The sequence below is a fragment of the Camelina sativa genome, chromosome 4 (assembly GCF_030686135.1).
Source record: "Camelina sativa cultivar CO46 ecotype springtype chromosome 4, ASM3068613v1".
NCBI lineage: Eukaryota > Viridiplantae > Streptophyta > Magnoliopsida > Brassicales > Brassicaceae > Camelina > Camelina sativa.
The window spans coordinates 1,305,364-1,332,763 of NC_141883.1; the positions used below are offsets into that span (position 1 = coordinate 1,305,364).

General features: G+C 38.3%; 5 protein-coding genes across 6 annotated transcripts; 2 read left to right on the plus strand and 3 right to left on the minus strand.

The window, feature by feature from the left end:
• Positions 1-515: 515 nt before the first annotated feature.
• On the plus strand, positions 516-2,851 carry LOC104773877 (putative xyloglucan endotransglucosylase/hydrolase protein 27). Its single transcript, XM_010498545.3, has 4 exons — positions 516-940; positions 1,053-1,153; positions 1,324-1,532; positions 2,141-2,851. The coding sequence occupies exons 1-4, from the start codon at positions 757-759 to the stop codon at positions 2,646-2,648; spliced, it is 1,002 nt and encodes a 333-aa protein (XP_010496847.1). The 5' UTR covers positions 516-756; the 3' UTR covers positions 2,649-2,851.
• A 1,659-nt stretch (positions 2,852-4,510) lies between these two features.
• LOC104779512 (uncharacterized) lies at positions 4,511-9,894 on the minus strand. Its single transcript, XM_010503877.3, has 8 exons — positions 9,129-9,894; positions 8,912-9,043; positions 6,380-7,197; positions 6,098-6,264; positions 5,753-6,005; positions 5,312-5,654; positions 4,996-5,154; positions 4,511-4,763 (listed from the first exon to the last, which is right to left on the minus strand). The coding sequence occupies exons 1-8, from the start codon at positions 9,741-9,743 to the stop codon at positions 4,755-4,757; spliced, it is 2,496 nt and encodes an 831-aa protein (XP_010502179.1). The 5' UTR covers positions 9,744-9,894; the 3' UTR covers positions 4,511-4,754.
• Positions 9,895-10,439: 545 nt separating this feature from the next.
• On the minus strand, positions 10,440-13,750 carry LOC104779511 (uncharacterized). 2 transcript variants are annotated; one of them, XM_087509694.1, is made up of 11 exons: positions 13,459-13,750; positions 13,232-13,360; positions 12,962-13,150; positions 12,704-12,844; positions 12,488-12,597; positions 12,251-12,374; positions 12,006-12,135; positions 11,700-11,912; positions 11,342-11,605; positions 11,029-11,255; positions 10,440-10,938 (listed from the first exon to the last, which is right to left on the minus strand). In XM_087509694.1, exons 1-11 carry the CDS (start codon positions 13,666-13,668, stop codon positions 10,645-10,647), a joined length of 2,031 nt encoding a protein of 676 aa, XP_087365820.1. In that variant the 5' UTR covers positions 13,669-13,750; the 3' UTR covers positions 10,440-10,644. The 2 variants fall into 2 exon arrangements, with proteins under 2 accessions (XP_087365820.1, XP_087365819.1); XM_087509693.1 differs by having other exon boundaries at positions 11,029-11,261.
• Positions 13,751-16,325: 2,575 nt separating this feature from the next.
• On the plus strand, positions 16,326-17,516 carry LOC147945194 (uncharacterized). The gene has a single exon (XM_087509141.1). It carries the CDS (start codon positions 16,326-16,328, stop codon positions 17,514-17,516), a length of 1,191 nt encoding a protein of 396 aa, XP_087365267.1.
• Positions 17,517-25,822: 8,306 nt separating this feature from the next.
• On the minus strand, positions 25,823-26,550 carry LOC147945195 (uncharacterized). The gene is made up of 2 exons (XM_087509142.1): positions 26,289-26,550; positions 25,823-26,055 (listed from the first exon to the last, which is right to left on the minus strand). Exons 1-2 carry the CDS (start codon positions 26,548-26,550, stop codon positions 25,823-25,825), a joined length of 495 nt encoding a protein of 164 aa, XP_087365268.1.
• Between the last annotated feature and the right edge of the window lie 850 nt (positions 26,551-27,400).

Below are 27,400 nucleotides of genomic sequence, written 5' to 3' on the forward strand. Positions count from 1 at the left end.
GAGGTCACAGATTAGTATAGTTTCGTCTGTAAACCAAAAAAAGAATATGTATCTACACAAAGAACTATAGTAATATGATTTATGATTATTAATTCATTACTAGACTAGCAGTAAATTTAGTATACTATTTTCGTCTGAACGTATTTAGGTGATCGATCACTGTTATTGCAAAACTAAAATGTGGAATGAAAAATACTTCTCGTGGAATGAAAACCATTGAATACAAATATCTCGACAATGTGACAAAAATACAAATATCGCTCCAAAGAAAATCATATGCTAAAAACGAACCATGATATAATATTAGAGAACATGATTTATTACTATCATTTAGTAATATGGTTTACGTTAAATATCTGTGTACTTTAGGAAAATATAAAAATTACAAAATTATCGGAAACTAATACCAAATTACTATATCCAAAACATACAAATAATTTATAACAATTTATCATTTTTGATTAGAAAATTATTTAGATTTCGTTAAAAAGATTTTGTTGCCTTGTAATGTCACCACACCACCGCGTAAAATTAAAAATTCATTAATCATGATTACAGAAAAAGGAAAAAAAAATCGAAAATATAAACAACCCAAAAGACAGATGGAATCCATATTCACTCTCTCTCTCTCTTTCATTGAGCCTTTCGTCTCCTTCTCTCTCTCTCTCTAAACCTCCATAGCTTTCCTACGCAAGCTATCATCTCTTAACGCTATCAATCTACACATACACACACAGAAGCGTTTTAGTACAAAAGATGGAAACTTTGAGTCGTTTCTTGGTTTTCATGTCTCTGTTTTCCGGTTTAGTTTCTGGGTTCGCTATTCAAAACCTTCCAATCACATCTTTTGAAGAAGGTTACACTCAGCTTTTCGGTGACAAGAACTTGTTTGTTCATAAAGATGGCAAATCTGTCCGGTTAACGCTCGATGAAAGAAGCGGTACGATTCTTTTTTTTTTAATCTTCCTCTGTTTTTTTTTTATTTGATCTTTTTCATTGTTCTTCTCGGTTTAGTGATGATGATGATGATGATGATTTAGTTTATTTTATAGGTTCTGGGTTTGCTTCAAATGATCTTTACTTGCATGGGTTCTTCAGTGCTTCTATCAAATTACCTTCTGATTATTCAGCTGGTGTTGTTGTTGCCTTTTATGTAAGTTCAAAACCCTTAATTTAGCTTAGATTCAAAGTTTTGTAGCTGTTGGGTATTGTTAGGATTAACCAAATAAGGATCTTTTTTCCATAAATATGATTAATTTCACTATTGATTTGGGATTAGTATTAAGTAATAATGATTTTTATTTTGGGTTGGTATGGTTTCAGATGTCCAATGGAGATATGTATGAGAAGAACCATGATGAGATTGATTTTGAGTTTCTTGGTAACATTAGAGGAAAAGAATGGAGGATTCAGACAAACATTTACGGTAATGGAAGCACTCATTTAGGAAGAGAAGAGAGATATAATCTCTGGTTTGATCCAACTGAAGATTTTCATCAATACAGTATCCTCTGGTCTGATTCTCACATCATGTAAGTATAAACTAAAAGTCTCTCTTAATCTCTGTGTTTGTTATTAACTCAATTAAGAGTTTTGAAATGAGATTAGGCTCTAGACCCCATTTTGAATTTAAGCTTTCTGGATTCAATAATGTCATCTTCTATTTAAGGAAACTCAAGTGGGGTTTTTAATGATGGGCGGATCTTTTTTGTTGATAAAAATTGCTACACATTTCTTGGTTGGGTATTAATTTTTTTCCTTGTTGTGGAAAGTTTTGTGATGCTTGGGGACATCATTTGCTTTTGGTTGTATTGTTCCTGTCAATTTCAAGTGTGTGTGAGCCCCCAAAATGGTTTACAGCTTTCGATTTTTTGGCATCAACAATGACCCCATAGAGAAGAGTATGTTTTTTTTCCTTTGGGGGTCCAAAAATCACAAGTTGAGAATCTTTTTACTTAGTTCATCAAAAGCTGGATATTTTTTTATGCCAAAAATGTTATATTTCTATGCTTACAGTTTTAGGATATTGATCAAAATCAAACTTACTTAACGGACATATGTTTTTTTCTTTATAGCTAATTGAATCCTTGTCCCTCGTTATTATTTTTTATGATCAGAGTTGTTCTTTTTGGTTATGCAGATTCTTTGTAGACAATGTTCCGATCAGAGAGGTCAAACGTACAGCTTCAATGGGCGGTGACTTCCCATCAAAGCCGATGTCTCTATACACAACAATATGGGACGGTTCTAAATGGGCGACTAATGGTGGCAAGTACGGTGTAAACTACAAATATGCGCCTTACATTGCACGGTTCTCTGATCTAGTCCTTCACGGCTGCCCTGTGGACCCAATCGAGCAGTTTCCGAGGTGTGATGAAGGAGCGGCCGAGGATATCCGTGCGGCACAGGAGATCACCCCATCACAGAGGAGTAAAATGGATATTTTCAGAAGGAAACACATGACTTACTCGTATTGCTACGATCGGACAAGGTACAAGGTTGCTTTATCAGAGTGTGTGGTAAATCCCGCGGAGGCTCAAAGGCTTAGGGTTTATGATCCAGTCACGTTTGGTGGAATCCCTAGGCGCCACCGATATGGAAAGCACCGGAGCAAGAGAAGCAGAGTCGATGGAACAGAGTCGATATGAGAGTAACATATATAGTCAATAATATGGTGTTGGGTGAGAGATTTGGTGGGGGGGGGGGGGGGGGGGGGTTTCTATAATAAGTCCATATATTGGTTAATTTATGATTCAGTGCATTTTCACAGTTAGAGGGAGCATTTTTGTCATTTGTTGCTTGTATATGAATATATAAAAAAGAAAATAATTAAATTTTTTTATTTGAGAGATTTTTTCGAGTTTGAATACTACAAATTGGTTTCTTGTTTTTGTAAATACACTGTCGTTTACGAATATTTGCAATGTAAGTTCAGCTGTCTTTGAATATTTTTATTTATTGATCATTTCATTTTCTTTGGCCTATTGATCCAATTGATATATATTTGTATTCAATTTTGGGTACTTTATGTGGAGAAAGCTTTGTCTCTCTTGTGTACTTGTTTTTATTCAATGGGTCCAACGAATATTGTTTTAATTTTGTGTGGACATGTTCATGCACATATGTATATAACATACAACGACAAATATTTTATGTAAATCAATACATGGTACCTTTCGCATTCCAACAAATTTTGAGCTGTGTAAACAATTCAGTTTTGTAACACATGTACGTTATATAAGCTATAGTTTCGAATGGTTTGTTTTGAGTTTAGCCGCATAGTTTCAAATATATATATATATTTTTAAATTATTTATAACATATAGATATATATGGGAAATTTAGGGACCATCTAAGGGGATAAGACTTGAGAAAAACTAGACAAAATTGGCTTTAGTTCATTCTCATTCGTGTTTAGTCGTTTTGAGGTTGATGTTTTGCTTTCTGCCAGCTATTTTCCAACTGGTAAAACACTTTACTTGTTTTCAAAGGTTCATCACACAGCTGCTGGCTTAATCTTTTATTCATAAACATAACTTTTGATTGGGTCGGGTCGGTTTGACCGAATTGGATAATTGATTATTAAGAAAAATACAGCGATAACTCAAGGCTTGAAAGACCCATTTTATCCAAAAAGATCTTATAAATATTTCTCCATGGAAATATGCTTAAACAAATCTGTCAAAAAAAAAGCCACATAATGTAAACCACATCGACTGATATTTATGTTTTTTTTTTCTTTTTTTTTTGGTGAACTGATTGATTATTTTTAAAGATAACATTTTTGATTTTCAGAATTCTTTCTAACAAAATGATATTAAGACGGTTTTTTGTTTTAGTGATTGTGATGGAATTGAGAATAGTATTATGAACATGGTTAAGACGTAAATATATTTTATTAGAACATATATAAATATAATTTAATAATTTATTATTCAAATTAATATCATATTGTTAAATATCAGTATAATATTGATTTGAGCCAATTAAGTATTCTCGTTTTATTATGATTGAGTAAAATGGATCCTTTGACCATATCATATCTAATGTATTAATAAAGAGTATAAATAAAAAAGAGAGTATATATTACTATTTATTTAATCTTATTCGTTTTACAGGTTTTTTGGATTATATAATCCAAAAAAAAGAGTATATATTACTATATAATAAAATTTATTTAATCTTACTGATACTAATTTTTGAATTTTGTTTTTGGTCAGTCTATTGATTACTTTTAAAGATAATATTTTCGATTTTCAGAATTCTTTCTCAAAAAAAAAAAAAAGGAATTAAAACGGTTTTGTCCTTTACTGATTGTGGTGGTATTGAGAATAGTATTATGGGCATGGTAACAAATATAATTCATTGTCAAAATCAATATCATATTGTTAAATGTCAATATAGTATTGATTTGCACCAATTAAGTATTCTCATTTTTACTGTGACTGAGTATAGTTAATTTCTAATATCACATATTTTAATTTAGTAACTAACATCAAACATAAAGATAAACAATAAAAAGTTTTAACACTCAAGTGATAACTGTTAATGGTGTTGAAGCATGTTTGTTATCCACAATTAAAAAAGAAATTTGTTCATATGGCTCACCGTCAGGTCTCTAAAAATAGTTAAATAAATTTGGATTCCAACTAAAGATTCCAACATTGACTAAATAGTTAAATCCAAGAAAATTCTTCATCTGGCTCATCGTCAGGTTTCTTAAAATATGTTCATCGATCTGGCTCATCGAATGCTCATAATAGCTGCAAAAGACAAAAGAATCACACAAAATCACCATTGACTAAATCCATAAAATCATCTAAAGATTCCAACTAAGATTACAACGAAATAAAAACATCTAAAGATTTCCCATAAGATCTTCATCCGATTATCTCTTCCACAAAAACCAAAGTCAAATAGGCAAAAGACAATGGATTAAAATACCCCTGGAGATTAAAATGAAATAGAAAGTGAGAAGAAGCTTGAGATTCTAACCTTGACTTCATCAAAAGGAGGTAAATCAAGTAATAATCTTTTAAATTCTTTCTCTTTGCTGCATTGCCTTTTAGCAACACGATAAACCTCCACAAACAAGCTTGGGAATAAATGATCAAAATAGTTGAATACCGTATCTTTCCCATTTGGAAAAACTTGCTGAGGAATCAAAAGTCAAAACAATCAATTAGAATCACAAAGGCTGGAATAATTAATGACATTGAGTGTTTTTGTTAAATATTATAAGAATCAGAGAGACTGGAACAATGAATTAATTAGCTTTACTTTGACAATAGACTTGTTTAGAAGGTCAAACCTGGACATTCTGTGGAATTTCTCTGAAATGAGACTCAGTGTTTCTTATAAGTCTGAGTAAATCACAAAGCGTGGAATAGTTGTACTTTGGGATTGTTGTAGTAGTCGAGTTTTGCCGGTTCGCTTTGACTTTCACTTTCGCATTGATGTCAGTGAAGAAGTCACTATCTAGCTTAGTGTCCCAACTTCGAACTCCTACTCCCATGACCCTTGCAAATCTATTCTCCAGAATGTTTTGCAGACGGAAATTGCCATAAAGATGGTCACTGACCTCTGTTATCATCTTGAGCTTCTGTTGAGAATTCCAGAAAAATGGATGTCTGAGAACATCACTTGCGCTGGGGCTAACAGAAAAAGAATATGTATTAAGGAATAGTTTAAGCCAGAATATAATTAAGAAGTAAGCGGAAGGGTCAGAACTTAACGAGATTGCAATACGTACCGTTTAACGGGATTTAAGTTCAGCAAATGTGGGATCAAGTCAGCGGCTTCAGGAAAGTTTGAGATTGCATCTAAATTCTTGTGGTTGTTCCTGATGTTTTGTTCAATAGTTGCAGACCCTCCACATGAAAATGGATGCTCACCCTGAGTAATAATGTAGAACATGAGAACTCCCAGGGAGAACATGTCTACTTTATTGCTTTCGGTGCCGTAGTTGGTTTCATCTAGTGGTTTGAATCCCGAAAATTTTTCATCTGTAAGAAAGCCATTTTTAGAGTTCATCAATCAATCCATCAATACAAATACAAGGTATATGAACGAACGCACAACTAACAAGAAACTATACCTCCAAAGTGGATGAAGCGTTGTTCCTTTTCAAACCAAGCCATCCTCATGTCATCAGTTTTTGCAGTTATTGTATTTCCATTTGACATGATCATCACAGTTTGTGGTGTCAAATCTCGGTGGACTATATCTAATCCATGCAAATGATCAAGTCCTAAAACAATATCCCTAGTTCCAAAATAACAAGTTTGTTATGAGTACACTAAAGCTATATAGCAAAACAGTATATGAATCCTATTCTAACAAATACACAACAAAGGAAAAATCAGAATTTTTGATTTACCTGATGAGGCTAATCAACAGTCGTTTAGGAACACCTGTTGCTGTCCACAGGTCGTTTTTCCCAACAACTCTTGTTTCAGAATCTTGTGAAACTGAATTTCCACGTGAGACATTGTCTATGAGATCACCAAATGTAAACTGCCATAGCTCTAGGCAGTGTAAAACCTGATCTCCCCAAATCGCAGAGCTAATATAGCGGACTATGTTTGGGTGAAAGTCAGATGCAATGAGAATTTTCTTCTCATTTGCCATTGCGTATGAGTTTGGACCATATTTAGCGATTATGGGACGCTTTCCGAAAAGCCCTAAAGCCATCTTGACATCTCCGCTTTCTCCTATGATTGTATCTGAAACACTCACCTCATCCATCGTCTTCCAACCTACGTCTTTCACAGTAGTCTGCTGAAATGTTTCCAGTTCATGAGACTCTTGACTGGGATCGTCTTCTGAGAAATATTCAACGCAATCTTCAGAGATCTCTTCAGAATCATTGTTTGGGGTACTGGATGAATCTGGCAGAGTCGTCTCCAAATCGATATTTTCCTTTTTCTTCCTATTTTTCTTCTTCTTCTTAGGAAGATTGCGTATATTCCCCTTGTTCTCCAAATCGATATTTTCCTTTTGCAAACTTCTCCATAGAAACCACACGACCACAGGAAAGAAAGCACCAACAACCAGGGCAAACAATATCCAGATATATGGAACAGTATATTCCCCTTGACACTGCTCCTCTGCGCTGCTAGTCCGTGGTAATAGCAGCAATATGATAGTATATTTGACGCAGCAACTCCTTAACAAATATGTTAAAAACGAAACCATCTGCATAGAAACAAGAAAAGAAATCAATATAAAATGCCATGGCGCAGTTACGAACAATATAATTCAGTTCAAACAATGAGTCCTTCCTAAAAGGTAATATCTAAAAGCAAAAGCAAAAACACAGCAGAATAGCAGAACGTTGGTGTGAATAAGTGACCCAAATGCAGAGTATGAGAAAGTTCAGTTCGACTCAGGTTCAAAGATATGATGAGTTTCAAGGTTTGGACTTTAAGTTACGAAAAGCAGAATCGGTTCAGCATCTCTCAAGACTCAAATCTGGAAGAAGGATTTGGTCTATAATCCGCTGCATATCACAAGTATGTTTGTGATGTTATTAAGTTTCAAGATTCTCAAGGTCTGTTTTTCTAAGGAATCAATGCATGGATTAGAACACAAGAAGATTGATGATTTTAACAAAGGAAAGCTTATACTCTTTGTTGGGTTTCAGTTTGAGTATGGTTTGAGTATATTTGTTTAAATCGACTTCAGTTAATGTTCAAGATTGGTTGAAAGAACATCTTTGGAAGCTCATAGATTCTGGTTACTATAGGGGACGCCTTAATTAGGAGGATGCATCTATGTGTTATTGCCAGTTAAAGCATCAGGTTAAAGGTTGAGATTCAAGTAATGGATTTGCAGGTGGAGTAAACTAGAAACTTGGTTAAGATAGCTGAGTTCAAGACAGGTTTATGACTATGAAGGTTTCAGGGTTTGAGGAAGATTTGAAGAGGTCTCGGCTACAAATTTAGCCTCTGGGTTAAGTATCAGGTTCTGAGAATTGGATGTGGTTACAGGCTGTGAGGTTTAACGTTCAAGAAGATCTCAGGGGTCTGTGAGTGGAAGTATAGTCAAGAAAGGAATTTGACAAGCTGCATCAGTATCAGTTGTATGGTTTATCGGTGACATTGGAAGTGTTGAATTCAGATGGTTTTCTGTAAGAACAACAAGGGTGATGTTTTTCCTTAAGAAACAAGTCAAGTCAAAAGGTCCCTAAATAAGAAGCATGGAAGAGTAGAAGTCAATAAGGGGATATCTGGAGAAAAAGGTTGGCTCAGGCTAGAGCTATAATATCTCTAGCAAGGTTCCTGGAAATGAAATGATTAAAGCTGATAAGGAAAATCAGTTTTACAGAAATCAAGCAACAAGAAATAGGTTTCGGGTTCTTATGGCTCATGAAAAAGAGTCTAAAGAAGAAAAGTGGATCAGCTTGTTATAGAAATAGGATTTAGACGTTGAGACTCAATAGTCAAGATTAACGGTCCTGCTTTGCAAATTTCAGGAGACGCTTGTTCTGGTTGGACAAAACAGAATGGTAGAGTGAAGAGTCAAGCAGTCAAGCGGTTATATCAGGTTAAAAGCTGGTTAGATGGTCTATAAGACCAAGGTACACAATCAGATTGGGAGCTTCATTAGAAGCAGGTTCTTGGAGAGTCCTCAAAAGATTAAAAGAGACTGTTGGAGGTAGCTACATAGAGGGCAGTAAAACGTGTCCAAGATATGACAAATGGATATGTCATGGTTTATACAGTCAAGCACACAGAAGGACTAAAAGGACTAGAAGGTTCTACACAAGCTCTCTCTCTCTTCATTGGCACGTGAAAAGCACATGTCATGGGCATTGGTGATTATATCTCAGACAGTAAGCTTTCAAAACCAGCATCAAACTTTCTAACCCAAGAAAAGCTGAACTCCAAGAATTAGCTAATGAGCTGACCTGATGCAAGATGTCAGACATGCAAATATATCTTCTAGTTCCTGCGGCTAAAATATAACCTCCATCAGCAGAATAGCACAACCTTGTAGTGCACTTTCCAGCCCTTGATTTAGCTACCATAACATCCCACATCTGAAAACACACAACATTTATTAAAAACATGCTATTTTAAATCGATGATAAGAATGTAACAGTTGAGTCATGGAGATTCTAATACCTTGACATTGCTATCATCAGCACCATGTGCCAAGAACTTGAAATAGGGTGAGTAAGTGACACAATTGACATCAAAATAGTGTCCTCTTTGGCTTTTAGATTGCCACTGCGAGACTAACAATTGAACCGAGTTGGTCAGCCAAGTTCCACGCTCATTAAAGACAGTTGTTGTTAGCTTCTCCCTCCAAATAGACAGCAGATGTGTACAGATAAAATCTGGCATCTGATAAAGCCCAAAAACACCATCAGAGAACCCCAAAACAACCATGTCGATCCCCTGGTGATAGTTGCAAGCTGACACCTTTGCCGATGCCTGATCAAACCCATCCTTCCTTAACAAAACCCATCTCCCTCTATCCATATACTCTTCATCAGCCCACTTTGGAGTATCATGGGAGGGTGGCTCAGAGTGGTCATCCTCTGATTCATCAGGGGAGGCAGCAAGGCGACAAATGTTGGAAGAGGGACTGAGTAGAAGAGTAACCGTACGGTGCTGGTTGAGGTCGGTGACAGAGACACGATTACCTACCGGTGAAATGAGCTCAGTGTTCTTAGTGATGACGGCGTTCCCGCCTCTGCAAGGCGCGCCAAGAAGTTTCTGGAAGCGGTAGTTCATGGCTATTTCAGATCCTCTCCATCGTTTGGAAAGCCGAGTCAGTTTATATTATTCAAGCCCTACGGTAGCTTAAGGTTGAAGGAGAGTTTCTTTCTTTGGTGTGTTTGACATTTTATTTTAGAAACTTATGGTTTGTTAGTTGGTATAATGTATATAATAAATTCAAATAACATAATCTATATATCTGTAATATAATTATTGTTAATCATGTTTATTTCTCAAATTTCAAATGCTTATTTAGTTTATAAAATATTCTCTATGCATCATTTTTATTTCGTTAAAATTGTATATATATGTTATAAAAGAATCATCACTTACTACATCACCCCTTATTTAGTAGTACTGATGATGATGAATGATACAATACGTCTTTCCCCAAATAATATCAACAAACAATAAATACTCATTGGAAATATTTCAAATTTAATTGGTAAAAACGGAAAATAAAATAAAATTTATAAGTGTATTTACATATATAGAAAACGCGTTTTCCTTCACTGATTGAAATCATGAACAAAATAAGAAAAAAAAAACTTTGAAGAAATTTGTTGAACTACGACAGCTATTTTCAAAGAGTATGATTTTGTTTTTTAGCAATAAATGTGAGCCCTTTAATACAAAATGGTTTAATCAAGTTTTATAAGCGTTTCCATTAGCATAATCAAAACACACACAAACAAAAAAAAACGTTATCTATTTTCAAAGAGTATTAACTCTAAATTTAACAATGAAATGATTGTGAAACACATAAATTATCATTACACAAGTGAAATAATCTAAAAACCGTTTACAAACTTGCGAGCTTTATAAACAGACTCCCAAATCCCAACTATGTGGTTATATGAAAACCCTCCTCACTATAATCAGAAAATGTCCACCAAACCGTAACCAAACTGAATGACTAATGCTTTCTATATAGTTCCAATATTTGCAAAACCGAACAACCGCACACCGAAAAACACGAACCTAAACCAAACCAAAAAACCAATTGCCCAAATAGGTTAGGAGGTCTACCAGCGGCTAGAATCACAACAGCAACTAGAACCACAACAGCAACTAGAACCATAGCAGTAATGGTTGTATCTTTGAGGATGCTTCTTACAAGTCTCGACGAGATCACTTTGCAGGACTCGTCAGCTTCGTAATGAGAATAAAGAGAAGCATTGGCTCGTCCTTCAGCGATGGCATTTTTATTCTAAAAACATCACAGGTGAGGTCAGAGATGAAATGACAACTGGAATGGAGGGTGAAATTAGTTAAGCTTAGAAGAGCAAGGAGCAATTACCTGTAGCGTGAAGCTCATCATAGTTTGACCAAGAGTGAGAGTATCACTAAGCGATGATGATAGTTTGAGGGAATGATCCTTCCATTCTTCTACTAGCATTTTAAGAAGAGCAACACTAGCTTCCAGATTCTCCTGATAGAGTTTGTCCCACTTTTTCCAGCAATCAACATTTTCAGTCAAACACCAAATAGCGATTGATGTAGCTTCCTTGGCTAAAACAGAATTTGCTGTAACTGTAACACATTAGAACTCTATTTGGAGAAGTTTCGAAAAAAACTCAAGGATTCAAGGTTTTGGGATGTTAGTAAAATACCTTCTCCAGCTAATTTCAAAGAGAGAGTAAATATCTTTCGAGTGATTTGTTTCCATGCCTTGCTTCCTGGTGAAGTTGCAAGAGTATCACTCGGTGAGGATGAGAGATTGAGGGAATGATCCATACATCTCTCGGCAAGATGTTCAAGAAGAGCAACACAAGCTTTTAGATTATCCACAGAGATATTGCCCCTCTGCTTCCAGCAATCAAGGATTATGTTAAGAGACCAGATAGCGACTGCGGTAGCTTGCTGGGGTAAATTTCCTGCAACAAAGTTAAACGTATTAGAACTCTATTTAGAGAAGAGAGAGGGAAGCAGAAAAAGTCAAGGATACAAGGATTGGATTGTTACAAATACCTCGTGCAGCTAAGTTCAAAGAAAAAAAGAATATCTGGTCATTCATTGCCTCAAGTGCACCGTCCTGGAATTTCCCTACAAGTGTTTTAAGAATATCAAGACTCACTTTTACATTTCTATAGTAGAGATTCTCCCAGATCTTCCAGCATTCCTTGTTAACGGTCAGAGACCAGATAGCGATTGATCTAGCTTCCTCGGCTAAAGCAGTATTTTCTGCAACAAAGATAACAACAGATAAGAACTAGAGAGGGAAGCGGAAAAAAACTCAACAAGGATTCAAGGTTTGGTTTTGTTACTAATACCTACCTTCTCCAGATAATCTGAAAGAAACAGTGAATATATTTTCTTCTATAAATGCCTGGCTATTGCTTGTTGTATGGACTAGAGCCAATTTTTTCAGCAAGGGGTAAATTGCCTTAAACCTACTTGTAGTAGGCTGTGTGCACAAAAGAATTAAAGACCACAGTCGTGATCAGAATCGACAGACACGCATTAAGTAAGGGTTTTTTTTGTTTTGTTTTGTAAGTTGCAAAACAGTAAAACGTACGTACCTCGGATGAAGCAGGGAATGTAAGCCGAAGCAAGATCTCAAATGAATGAGGTGGAATAAGCTCCTCTCCCTCCCAGAGAGGAGCTTTTAAAGTTCTGGCCAGATCATCGGGTTTGGCCAAAATCCTGAAAAGGAAATTGCATTGCATGAACAAACAAAAGATCTCTCAGATGATGTTTTTTTTGTATATAATATAGCAAAAAGGGAAGTCAAAAAGAAAACAAAACTTTGGACTCACTTCTCGACAAAGTCGAGGATGGCATCTGTTGACTGAGGATGGCTGTCGACTAGAGGTAACAAGTTATGCGCCCATGAAAGCAAGCCTAGAGATAAATCATCTTTGGAGGCCTGTCCCACATCATTTTTACAGTTGAATAATTAGAGCTACACAACAAAAAAAAATCAAACACACTTGGTCGGTCCTGAGTCCACACACACACACAGAGATACGAACCTGAGTAATGAACCAAAGTGTAAGCGGAATCTGGCCAGGTACTTTATAGAAAGGCGCAAACCTCCTCAGAGAGGGCAAAACCTTAGTTAAGACATGAGGTTTGCTACGCAATATCATTGCTAATGTAACAAACATTGCCATCTAATCGTAAAAAAAAAACAAATATGAAAAATAAGTGAAAACAAAGGCCGCAAGTAGTATTTCCAATCACACAGACATTAGTGAAAGCGACATGGTTGTTGTTTTTTTTCTTTTTACCTTAGTCTTGCCCATTATGAATATCAGTTCACTCCTGGGAACAAAGTCTTTTGCTGGTGTAACCAAATAAGAGAATATATAATTAAATGTCAACATTACAAAGTCACAGCGAATTCTCTCTGGAACTTGTTGGTTGAGCCATTCAACTGATGTTCGGAGGACAGGTTCAGGAATATGGCATAACGGAACCTGTTTCACGATGATAAATCTAATATTGATTGATTGATTCACCACAGAGAGACAGAAAGGTAAAAAAAGCTCACAACATACATCGATCAGGCTGGCCAAATTAGAGTCCTTGAACATCTCACACCATGGACATGATACTCCGGAAAGTGCAGTGTCATAGTAATCGAGAAATCTCGTTAGCCGAAACATGGGCACAGGCGGATACTTGTCCTATATGTTGGGAAATTAACAAACCAAACCAAACCAAACCAAAAATTGGGAAATTTTTTGATCGATTGAGAAGATGAGAGATGGTTTCACGAACGTACCGGAACTTTGTCGAGGAAATCCGCTAGATCTGAAGGACCCATCTTTGCCGCAACATTGGCAAAAGACACTTCCCAATCACTGAGCTTCTTCTTCTTCTTCTGGGGCACGACTTGGTTACTACACCCATGATGGTCGTCCTCGAGTAAACGGAACATATTACCGTCGTTTGCATCATGGTACTCCACAGATTCTTCTATCGCATCCATCATCCACTGAGTTTCTCGCGCGGAGAGACGCGACTAATAAGAGATTTTAATTAGAGTTTCTCCCTATTTTTCTCTCTGCCCAATTGAATATTTGAATTACATATGTAGGAAGAAAATATTTTTCTCTACTTTTTTTTTTTTTTTTTTTTTTTTTTTTTTATTTTTTATTTTTATATATATAGTAATTATTAGTTTTAATTTATGTATTATCTTTTTTTTTACAACTTTTAAACATATAATAATATCTACCAAGTATATTAATCATTGTATGTCTTATCAATATTTCCCAAAAAACAAAGGTTTAAAATTATAACTTAAATGTAATTAAATCATTTACAACTTTTAAAAATATACTAATTGTTAACCAAGTATTATAGTTCAAATCAATTCAGAATAAGTATCATATTAGTAAACTATAAATATATAATTAAATCATTAACAACTTAAAAAAAAATATACTAATGTTAACCAAGTTTAATATATGTTACAATCAATTCAACATAAGAATCATATTAGTAAAAAATATATATAATACCAATAAAATACAAATAACAAATATATGCTGATAGTAACTTTATATATAAGAACACCAACTAATGACAAAATTGATACAATATTTAAGTTCCAAAAATTTGAAGGTTTTATATTACAGTTTAAAATCAGTGAAAACTATTTAATCATCTACAACTTAAAAAAAAAATACTTTGACAGTTAACCTAATGGAAAATTCAATTTTTTTTTTTTTTTTAATTATCTTCTAGATATATGTCTTTCATGTAAATAAATAGAACTTTTATTATTTTCGTCCTATTAAAAACAAAGACATAAAATTTTGTAAAATCAAATAAATAGTTGGCAATGTCTTGGATATATTCCAAATGACATTATCTTATAAATAAGCAAAAAGACAAAACAAAAATATTTAAAACCCCCTACCTTTGAAACTACAATATAAAAAATGATATTTAAAAGGAAAAGGTATATATTTGTTATAATTTTATGAAAAAAATCTACTACACATAAAATTTTGATGGTATAGTTTTATTATATTTTTTTTGGTATATTTTCTGTATTAACAAAATTAGTTACTAGATATACCACAAATTCCGTTTGTCATATAAACTTTTTTCTTTATATATATAATTTTCTTCTATTTTTTTATCGTATAACTTTTTGTTGTTATATTTTAATTTTGTAAATTATTCAAATCATTTATCTTTTTTATTTATTTATCAAAAATACATTAAAAAAAAAAAAAGAAAAAAAAAGTTTTTTTGAATATTTTTATGGTCAACACTGGTCAACGTCGGTCAACACCGGTCACATAACCTATGTTTGTTTATGGTGTTATACACATAACCTATGTTTGTTTATGTATGTCCTTATATGATGACAATAGTTCACGTAGTTAACATGACATTCATATTGTTTGTATATATGGTCATGTGTAGACTTATACTTCAAGTAGCTGACAATCATTTTTCATAATCTAATCCCTATGCTATTTAACATATTTAAAGTATAACTAGAGATTGGACCCGCACGTACGTGCGGAGTTGACTTCAAAAGCTAAGTTAGTAGTCAGATTTACAATATCTTATGTAAGCACCAATTTAGTATTCGATTTGCTTTTAATCGGTTTAGATAGTATTAAAATAATACAAAAAACCAGACTAAAGTAAAGTTAAAATATATCTATGTACTTTGACAAATAATAACTTTTCTAACAATAAAAATTAAATACTAGTATATAACAATTATATGATTAAATTTGTGTAAACTACAAAAAGTAGACCACAAATTCAAACTACACTAATATATCTCCCACAAAAGTTAAAAGAAAATAAAACAGAACATACATTAAGATTAGTAAGGGTATTTTTACAATTAATTATATCCGTTTAAAATGTAATCATTTATAAGCCATCCTAGATTTGAGATTTCTTTATTTTTGTTTTATTAATGCATTCTCTATCTTATCATTGTATAAACCATAGTTTTTACAATTACTCCAATTCCAAAAAAAAATATCATATTTTTCGATGATTCAATATATATAAAAATAGTTACAAAAAGTTTTTCAAAATGTAACGCAGATCTAACCTAGTATATATATATAAAAAAACATAATATTGAGAGTATAATCATGAGATTCATGACTATAAGCAGTGGCGAATCCAGAAATTTTTTAGCATGGAGCACAATACATCGTGCAGGTACGTTATCCTTGTGATAGTCCTTAACCAGCTCCGTCGCCAATAAGACATTCTCAATAAACAATCTATCTTTTACAAATGCGGATTGGTTTCCGGCAATAAACTTCAGTAAGATTCGTTTCAGCCTGTTTGCAAGAATCTTAAATATCACTTTGTAGAGCACATTGCAACAAGAGATGGGTTTGTAGTCTTTCATCTCCTTAGCATCCAACTTCTTTGGAATAAGGGCAAGAATAGTGGAGTTGATGAAGAAGCAAAATATGATAAAATATCAGTATCTAAGATATTTTTATTAGACAAAAGATGAAGAAGATTATGAGTGTAATAGCATGGAATTGTCAGGGAGCGGGCGCTTACCTGACGGGAGAGCACCTCCGGGAGCTCAGGAGATGGTTTTTTCCTTCTTTTCTTTTTCTTTCAGAAACAAAAAATAACTTTTCATTTATGCAAGACATTCAAGTTTCTCTTGGTTATGATAAATTGTTCACCGTGGAACCTTCGGGTCGAAGCGGTGGTCTCGCTTTACTTTATATGGAGTCTCCTGTTGTGAAAATTTTGTATTCAGACAATCGCATAATTGATATTGAGACTACCATTGAAGGACATAAGGTGTTTATGACCTTTGTCTATGGGGATCCAGTTATTGCATGCCGTGGAAACGTCTGGGAGCGGTTAATGAGGACAAGTGTGGATAGAGCAGGAGCATGGTTCATGATCGGGGATTTCAACGAGATCACAGGTAATCATGAAAAAAAGGGAGGCCGACGAAGAGCAGAGTCTACTTTCATTCCTTTTCGAACCATGCTGGCGAGTTGCGGTATGCTAGAATTTCCTTTCAAAGGAAACTGTCTTTCGTGGGCTGGCAGGAGAGGTAGGAGACGTGTTCAATGTCGATTGGACAGGGCAGTTGGAAATGAAGATTGGCACCATCTGTTTTCCCACACTGATGTGGAGTACTTAAAATTATGGGGATCAGATCATCGGCTGGTACTGGCTAGAATAAAATCTAGTAATCATCGGGCTCAAAGGAGCTTTAAGTTTGATAAACGATGTCTCGGGAAACAAGGATTCCGAAAAGTAGTTGAAGACAGCTGGGACTCAGCGTCTCCCATGGACCCTCTGGACTTCCATTCCAAAATAACAGCTTGCCGTAAAGCCATCTCTCGCTGGAAGAAAAACAATCCCTCAAACTCAGAAAAAAAGATCGAAGAACTTAAAAATAAAATCGATGAAGCTCAGGGCTTGGATTCGGTCTCAGCAGAAGAGGAACTGCAGTTAAAATGGCTGTTATGTGCAGCCTTTAGAGATGAAGAGATCTATTGGAGGCAAAAGAGCAGAGCCACGTGGATGCGTGAGGGGGATAGAAACACTAAATACTTCCATGCGTCTACAAAACAAAGACAAGCTCGGAATCTGATTATTTGCATTGAGAATGGGGAAGGCGGTCTTGCGGAGTCAGAAGCAGATATAGAGAAAGTAGCAACTAACTTTTTCGAGAATCTCTTCTCAGCCTCGTGTACGAGTGGCATAGAAGATGTACTCCAGTATGTTACTGAGAAAATTTCCCCGGAGATAACATTTCGCTTACACGGGAGCCATCAGATGGCGAGATTAAAAAGGCCCTTTATGGGATAAATCCAGACAAAGCCCCTGGGCCAGATGGTATGACAAGTCTCTTCTATCAGAAATTCTGGCATGTCGTGGGGAAGGATATCATAGCCATGGTTCGAGATTTTTTTGAGTCAGGTACTTTTGATCCTCGGCACAATCAAACAAACATTTGCCTGATACCTAAGAACGAGAGACCGAGAGCTATGACGGAGTTCAGGCCGATAAGCCTTTGTAATGTTAGTTACAAGATCATTGCAAAAGTCCTCAGCAACAGGCTGCGGAAGGTCCTGCCAAAGGTTATCTCAGAGACACAATCGACCTTCGTGGCTAGGCGTTTAATCACAGACAACATCCTTCTTGCTCAAGAAAACTTTCATGCATTGTGGACCAATCCGATTTGTCGCTCCAAATTTGTTGTCATCAAGACAGACATGAGTAAAGCTTATGATCGAGTGGAGTGGTCCTTCCTAGAAGCAGTCATGAGGAAACTCGGTTTTGACAACAAATGGATAGGCTGGATCATGAGCTGCTCTCCCCCTTCCTGTTTATCATCTGTACAGAAGCCCTGATTGCCCAGCTAAAGGGAGACCCGCTCTCCCCCTTCCTGTTTATCATCTGTATAGAAGCCCTGATTGCCCAGCTAAAGGGGGCTGAAGACGAAGGTCGGATCACAGGTTTAAAATTTGCTCAAGGTAGTCCACCGGTCTCGCATCTGCTGTTCGCGGACGACAGCCTGTTCTTCTGTAAGGCGGAGATCCAGCAATGTGCTGAGCTTCTGAAAATTATTAACAGTTACGGACGAGCCTCGGGTCAACAGCTGAACCGAGACAAGTCGGCGATCCTGTTAGGGAATAGAGTCCCCTCGGAAACAAAGACCGCCTTAAAAGAAACTATGGGTATTACGAAGGAGGGAGGCACGGGAATGTACTTAGGTCTCCCGAGACAATATGTGGGTCTAAGCAACAAGTTTTCTCCTTTGTACAAGATAGACTGAACTCAAGAACCAACGCATGGTCTGCAAAACTCCTTTCAAAAGGCGGAAAAGAGGTCCTCTTAAAATCTGTTGCCCAAGCAATTCCGACATATGTTATGTCATGTTTCTTGTTGCCTCAAAATGTCATTGGTAAGCTGAGAGGAGCAATCTCAAAATTCTGGTGGAGTACCAAGAACAATAACCGCGGTATACATTGGATAGCGTGGGACAAAATATGTGTACCGTTGTCGTGTGGCGGTCTGGGTTTTAGGGACCTCAAAGAGTTCAACCTGGCCCTATTAGCTAAACAATTGTGGCGCCTTCTTAGATTCCCAAACTCACTCCTATGTCGAGTCCTCAAAGGCCGTTACTTTCGGTACTCTAACCCGATAGATGTAGGAAGGGCAAACTCTCCATCGTTTGGATGGCGCAGCATCATTGCGGCTAAGCCTCTGCTTCAAAAAGGTCTCCGGAAGAATATTAGATCGGGCTTTAGCACAAGAGTATGGACGGATAACTGGATCCCAGCTGTACCACCACGACCGGCAAAGGATAACGGCGGACCTAGAGACTCAAATCTCTACGTAAACCATCTTATAGACTTTGAAACTAAAGAATGGAAACAGGATAAGCTCAAAGAGGTCGTAGACCCTCAAGATATCCCACTGATTCTAGGTTTAAAGCCAAGCAAGTCTTTCATGGTGGATGATTATTTATGGGTTCACACGAGGTCAGGCCAATACACGGTGAAGTTAGGGTATCTAGTGGCTTCTGAAGGGAACACCGAGAGTCAGGCGGTCATGGAACCAAGCCTTACAAAGTTAAAAGGACACGCGTGGAAGCTGAATGCACCCAGAAAGATCAAACATTTCATTTGGCAGGCGATAGCAGGTTGCATAGCCTCGTGCAGTCGCCTAGTGGACAGACACTGTGGAACAGATAGAACATGCCCGAGGTGTGGTGCAGCCGAGGAATCGATAAACCATGTTCTTTTCGAGTGTCCACCGGCCTTGCAGGTCTGGGCTTTGTCTCATACTCCACTACCTCCGGGGATCTTCCCGTGTTCTTCTTTATATGCAAATCTCGACTTTCTCTTCTGGGGAGCAAAGGACCTAGGCTATGTGGTATCCATTGTGGAGTCTTTCCCGTGGCTGCTTTGGTACATATGGAAGGCTCGAAACGATAAGGTATTTAATAATCATGAGATTCTGGCACCGGATACGTGTGAGATCGCCTTCTCAGAAGCAACCAGCTGGAAACTAGCTCAGGAACTGGGTAAAGAGGAAACAGAGGATATAGAGCAGGGAGGGCCCGTACGAACGCTACAACAAGGGATAGGCTTAGTCTGCTGTGTTGATGCGTCGTGGAAGGATTCTGATAACATTGCAGGACTGGGATTTGAACTGAAAGGCGGCCCGCAAATGTTATATGGAGCCAGGGGTACTACCCGACAACTTTCTCCACTTCATGCAGAGCTGGACGGACTGATATGGGCCATGGAAACGCTGATTTCGAGCGGTTTTACTCAAGTGCGTTTTGAAACAGATTGCTCAAGTATACCTAAGATATTAGAAGAAATGGAAGAATGGCCAGTTTTTGCCACGGAGTTAGATGTTTTTTCTAGGCTGAGAGATAGGTTTTCTTTTTTCTCAATTTCATTCATTTCTAGATCAAACAATGTCCGTGCCGACTGCCTCGCTAAGAGCGCTCGAGTACGAGGTATTATTTTTTCCCATGTAAGTTCGCAGATTCCGGAGTGGTTGGCTCATGAGGCTAACCTATTCGATCTAGCTTAATAAAGTATGGTGTTTTCGCGGTCAAAAAAAAAAAAACCATAGTTTTTACAATTACTCCAATTCCAAAAAAAATATCATATTTTTCGATGATTCAATATATATAAAAATAGTTACAAAAAGTTTTTCAAAATGTAACGCAGATCTAACCTAGTATATATATAAAAAAACATAATATTGAGAGTATAATCATGACTATAAGCAGTGGCGGATCCAGAAACTTTTTTAGCATGGAGCACAATACATCGTGCAGGTACGTTATCCTTGTGATAGTCCTTAACCAGCTCCGTCGCCAATAAGACATTCTCAATAAACAATCTATCTTTTACAAATGCGGATTGGTTTCCAGCAATAAACTTCAGTAAGATTCGTTTCAGCGTGTTTGCAAGAATCTTAAATATCACTTTGTAGAGCACATTGCAACAAGAGATGGGTTTGTAGTCTTTCATCTCCTTAGCATCCAACTTCTTTGGAATAAGGGCAATAATAGTGGAGTTGATGAAGAAGCAATATATGATAAAATATCAGTATCTAAGATATTTTTTATTGGACAAAAGATGAAGAAGATTATGTGGAAAATTATTTCTAAAGTATTTGCACTTTCATTACTCTAATTATCCTCTTCGCTGGTAGGAAGAAATTAAAAATTTTACCAAAACATATGAATTATAATCGCAATGCACTTTCGCCGACTAGCCAATGAGATTCAGTTCTTGATCTATATTTTTATTTAAACTGGTTGTGCGAGATTTAGCACCCACAACATATCAACTCAAACCGAAGGCAAATCGATCAACTTTGAAGATCAACTAAAATGAGAGATCTCCCTTTTGGGTCGGTTAAAAGGACCTGTAAGTGGAGGCCCAACAAAAGCAGCCGACCGACCTCCGAGACCGCCTCCAAGTCCGACATGATCATAAAAGGGGAAACTTATCCTATATTCCATCCGAGATTTAAGCAAAATTGATTAACCTAAGGTACTCATATAAATAGAGGGGTATTGTAACGACCCACTCTGGGTAACCTGATGGTACCACAGATATCGGATCAGAACACCGGACATGCTACGCACGCGATACATGCGGCGGTTCGAGAACAGAGCGTACATAGTATGAGTAGCGGTACGATAGGAGAACGTACGCGGTACTAGTGGTGGTACGATAAGGGAACGTATGCGGTACGAGTAGCGGTACATACGCGGTACGTGCCACAGACCAAGGACCTTACAATCACAGCGAACGATGGCACCATTCACAGTGAATGAGAGACTAGTTAGACCATGGGTATCCAATTGTGGAAATGAAGAGTTTGGGGACTACTGAAGTGACAATAATGAACAGATGTTTGAATTGAAGAAACGAAACCCAAATGAAAATGGAATAGTGAAATATCTAGTGAGAGTGACAGTGAAGTGGGACTGTCGGATAGTATGGTATCATCGGTGAACGATGGACCGGGCCGATGGGACATAGGTAGTTCGGTTATGACCATGGGCCGGTAGAAGGCACGAGAACTTGGAATTCTTGCGAATAAATTAGACTGACTCATGGGTAAGGAAACTCAAGGAAAATGGAAACTCGCAGAAAAGGAAATCGGGGTAGGATAAAGATAGTTGCAAAAGAAAAGAGAACTTGGGACACAATAAAGCTTATCGTTCTGGGGAATTCTAAGGCGGATTAGTCGACCCTATATAAGGATAGATAACCCTAAGCTCTCGAGAGAGAACCACACTAGAAATCCTTAAGCCGTCGTTCGAGAGAGAGAGAGAGAGAGAGAGAGAGAGAGAGAGAGAGAGAGAGAGAGAGAGAGAGAGAGAGAGATCCATCGATCATAGACCAAGTTTCCTAAGAGCCATCGAGAATCCGAGAGTCATAGTTGAATGAGAGATCGGTAAGTGATCCTCCAACCTAGTTCATCGTTAGTATTAACGGTTTAACATCGGATGGCAACAGTGACCAATGTGTCTGTGTAGTGATATGAGACCGGATCGGGGGAATGAACAAGTAGGACAAGAGAAAACTGAAATTTAGCACCTAGGGTCGAAACCAAAGGTGAGTGAGTGACTTTGGCCGAGTTCTATGGTCAATCTCTTGACCTGCAGTTTACTTAGTCCTGTTTGCTTGCTTTTCATGGTTAATGGTTTTATTGCAATAATTTTGATGGTTAGTCTAAGCGAATTGGACAACTATCCTATGAGTTTATTTGACTTGATGACTTGATTGAATTAGACCCTATGTCGTATTGAGATTATTGAACTGAGTCTAGCGAGATGGGATTACCACTTTGCTTACGCCTCCTTTATGGATGCAGGAAAGGAAAGGACCGACGATCTGAACTTAAGTGGCTGACCAGCTCGCTTGACGCAGGCAAAGAAGGGAGAGGATGGTGGCTTTGGGTAGTTTCATTTCTGGTCTAGTATTTTAAAGCGATGTAATAGCTTATTGGCATGACTCTCGTTGTACTAGAACTTCATTCTGAATTTGATTACATGTTTATGCTTATTTATGGCCTGTTTACTTAACCACATGCGCTTATTGTTGAATGAACAAGTGAAAAATTAATTGGCCCTACAGTTAGAGCCGGACATGGTCTATATCGGTAAGGGATTTTAGGGTCGGGGAGTTACAATTCGTATCAGAGCGCAGTTATAGTTCTAGGACAGTTTAGCATAAACGGGTATTGGGTTTAAAGCCATCCTTTCTTCGCCTAAACGTCTCGTGGTAAGACTTCTCATTGTTTCTTATTGTTATCTGTGCAGATCTAAGTTGGTACGAAAGCTAACTTAGAATCAGTCATGGTATTTCAGTTGGTTGTGAACACACGTAACTCGGGTAATGCAACGGCTAGAGAGGGAGCTAGGGAACGATGATGCATAGATCACTCCAGCGGTGAATGTTAGGCATGTGGGGGGAGTCGGTGTAGGAGCCGGTATAGGAGTCGGTGTGGGTGGAGTTGATGGTATTGGTACGGGAGCGGTGCCTATAGTGGGCGCTGATACGACTGCCCCGGTGGAGATGGGACAAGTCTTGGGTGTGTTGGCACAGATCTTGGAAAGACTAGCCCCACCACAGGCAGCGAATCCACCCATACCGGATATAGTACCAAGGGAATCAGTCGCTCTTTCGTACCTAACCATCATGGACCATAAGCTGAAATTGGGGACCCAGTACTTTAGCGGTGGAGCGAATCCTACCAAGGAAGACGAGTGGAGAAGCCATCTTGAAAGGAACTTCAACTCCGTGCGCTCTCTGATGGAGTACCGGAAGAATATTGCGATTCACTACCTGTCCGGGTAAGCTCATGCATGGTGGCAGGCTATGATTCTTGAGGATCTTCAGCCCAACATGACTTTGGAGGCGAGACCGGTGAGGGTTCTCGACAGGAGAGTCAAGGAACTTCGGAAGAAGAAGGTTCCTTTGATGAGATACCTATGGGACTGTGATGGTGTGGATGAGCATAATTGGGAGACAAAGGTGAGGATGAAGACGAGGTTCAAGAAGTGGTTCGAGAAGCAGGTCGCGACTTGAGCTTGTCTAGCCTGGTCCCAGTTGTAGTCCGTAGCTGGAGTATTCTAGCCCATCTCTCTTGTTACTTGGTCACTTAGGGGTGGTTGGTTGTGCGAGTAAGTACCAAGATGAGGTGGTGTTCAAGATACAAGATTCCGTGAAAGTTGTGCTAATAGAGGAAAGTTTCCTGAAGTGAAAGTTTCTAAAAGTGGAAAGTTTCTAGAAATAGAAAGTACTAAAAATGAAAAGTTTTATGAGAGTTAGAATTTGTCTATTATGGGAGTTAGAATTTGTCAATTTAAGTGGTTGTGGTGGTCTTTTGAGACATTGTGTGGCCTTTGTGGCGGACTGTTTAGCCAAATTGTGGCATTCGTGGCGGGCTGTTGAGCCAATGTTTTCCGTTTAGGTGGTATTTTGGGATGTATGGTCTTCGTGACCATCCTGGGGGACGTGTCGCATGTTTAGGAAATATTTTGGGATGTTTGGTCTTCGTGACGGTCCTTTGGGACAAGTGGTCTTCATGACGATCCTTCGGGATGTGACGCCTTGGTACCGGTCTTTGTGAGGACAATTGTTTTGGCCTTTGTGGCGGTCCTGTTTAGGAAATTTATTTGGCCTTGGTGACGGTCTGTTTAGACATTTTGGCCTTTGTGGCGGTCCTATTTAGGACATTTGTTGGCCTTAGTGGCGGCCCTTGTGGCATTTTGATGATCCTTGTGTGGTCATGAGGTATTATAGTGAGGGAATATGTGGTTTGTATGATATTTTGATTTTTTTACGCGAGCCACGGGAGGGAGACCTGGTTAGGAGATAGGGCTCAAAAAGTTGGTACTGAACGATTCTTGGGGGATTTTAATTCTCCTAGTACCATCATATTCTGAGACTTTTTAGCTTGAGAATATGGTTTGTATATCAACTTTGGATGACGATCCGGGGGCACGCTGTAGGGTGGCAACCCGAGAGACGAATAGTGGACTTCCCTTATACATATGGCATGCGGGTTTAGGTCCGATGAGGAGCCAATATTATGGTATGCATGTTTAGGCCTAATGAGGAACCAATAAAAATTCAAGGTTTAGACCATTGTGTAAAGGAAAGTCCAAAAGTCGAGAGCAAATAATGCATGGAACGTGAATCCTTGACTGATGGTTGTTCAAGATTTGATTACGAATCTATAATGATGGGGGAGAATTGTAACACCCGCGAACCAGAATCCTGGTTTGGGAGGTGCATCGATTGAGTCGAGTATAAAAGAATACTTTGACTTCCTTGGCCGAGTTTAGTTGTTTTATGTGAGAAAAGAGAGAAAATAAGGAGAGAAGCTGTTCTTAGGAATTTATGGGGGTTTTCTAGCTGTTTCTTGAGAGATCTTGCCTGTGTAGTGGAGATCTGTAGCTGCGATTGTGTTAGGAGCTTGCTAAGAGGCTTCGTGAGTTTAGATCCAATTTTTGTCATTCTCAAAGGTGATTGTGTGACCATGGCTGATCTAAGTGAATTGATGGTTGTTTTGTGTGACTTTAATTGTTATTGCTTGTTTGACTGCTTGCGAATGTTCTTGGTGAGTTTTGTGACGTTTGGAGGTTGATTTTGATGGTTTGGAGCCGAGAGTCAGAGGAGCTCGTGTTTGGCGTTGTATCACGCGACTGCATTGGTCGATATAAGGAGTGCATCTGTCAATGCAGTTATCGGTCGATGCATTTAGGGATTTGAAGGCGATGCAGGATGTTGCATCGGCCGATCCAAGGAGTGCATTGGTCATTGCGACTATTAGTCCATCGGTCGATGCAAGGTCGCGGAGTTGTGTATTATTTGGTTTGCTGGTTTTGTATGTTGATTGTGATTTTTTTTTCGCTTGTGTGTATAGCCCAGTAGATGGGAGGATCGCCTCACAGAGTATTTATGATAAAACTCACGCATTTCATATGTGTTGTGGTGCAGGAAAAGGCAAGGTGTGATCATGGAATCAAGGCGATGAAGAGGAGAATGTTTTAGAGCTCGGTCCCAACGCTCGTTAATGACATCCATTGTGTCTAGCATAAATTCTTCGTTCTCCAAGGCTCAAAGTGGATTTAAGGTCATGCGGACTCCGGGTACTTCGAGGTCAGCTGGGACTACGGTATCGACTTCATAGACCAAGGAAAAAGGTGTCTCGTTTGTAGCTCGTCGAGGCGTAGTTCGGATTGCCCAGAGTACACCCTGCAGTTCGTCCAGCCAGCATCCTTTGCGAGGGTCCAATCGTTTTTTCAAATTCGCCAGTATAACCTTGTTCATTGCTTCGGCTTGCCCGTTTCCTTGTGGGTAACGAGGAGTTGACTTACTTAGCCGTATTTTCCATTTGGCACAAAACCCTTCGAACTGCGAAGAGATTAACTACGGTCCGTTGTCCGTGACGATTTCGTATGGAACACCGTACCGGTAGATTATGCTCTTTAGCACAAACTGCTCTACTTCTTCACTTGTCACTTTTGCATAAGTCGCTGCTTCAACCCACTAAGAAAACTAATCAGTAAGAGCCACCACGTACTGAACCCCCTGGGTCCTCGGTGTAAGGGGCCAATGATATCCATAGACCACCTCATGAACGGGTAAGGTGCAGACACAGAGGACAAGAGCTCGGTAGGCTTGTGAATTGACGGAGCATGCTTTTGACATTTCTCACAATTTTGGGCATATTCCTCGCAATCAGCGACCATGGTGGGCCAAAAGTACCCTTGTCGTTTAAGTTTGAAAGCCAAGGTCCGTCCTCCGGAGTGGTTTCCGTTGGGGCCATTGTGAACAGTTCGCATCAGAGTCGCGGGTTCTTCGCCAACCACACACGTTAAATAATGACCTGTTATACTCCAGCGTAGGAGTGCTCCGTTATAGATGCAATACCGTGCACTAACAATTTTAAGTTTCCTAGCCACCCACTTGTCAGCTGGGAGTTTGCCTCATTCCAAGTAAGCCCAGATCGGACTCCGTCAGTCTCCTGCCCCCCAATTGTTAGTGTTCGTTTTGCTCGGAAGCCTGTCAGGTAGGATGATCTGATCCGGGCATGGAGACCTAGGTATCTCCGGAGTTTGGACTTCCGAATTGGTTTCCTGTTTGTCAGAGATAGGCGTGACTACCATGGTCAGAGAAATTACTTTGAGTGAGGGGCCGGAAGTAGTTGCGCGAGCTGCTTCTTCGACGGCTTTCTTCTTTTTCATCGCCCTAGTGACAACATGCGAGCTTTCTAGTCGTATGCTCGGGTACTCGATAACTTCTACTGGGATAATTCTTGTAGTTGTTGGGTCTGAAGTCGAAGCTAGTGATGCCATGGCGTTCGCATCTGAGTTTTCACCTCGCGGGATCTTGGTGATTTCGAAATCATCAAATTTTTCTGCCAATTCTTTGGCTGTGGCTAAGTAGGCTTCCATGCGCGCGTCCTTGGTTTCGTACTCTCCCAAAAATTGGTTGGTGACTAATTGGGAATCACAAAAAGCTCGTAATCTCCACACACCGATTCCTACAGCGAGCCTGAGTCCAGCCAAGTAAGACTCGTACTCAGCTTCATTGTTGGATGCATTGAAGGCTAAACGGAATGATTTCTCAATTACTTTGCCGGTGGGAGAAGCAAGGCGAACTCCAATTCCTGCGCTTGTTTTGGAAGATGCA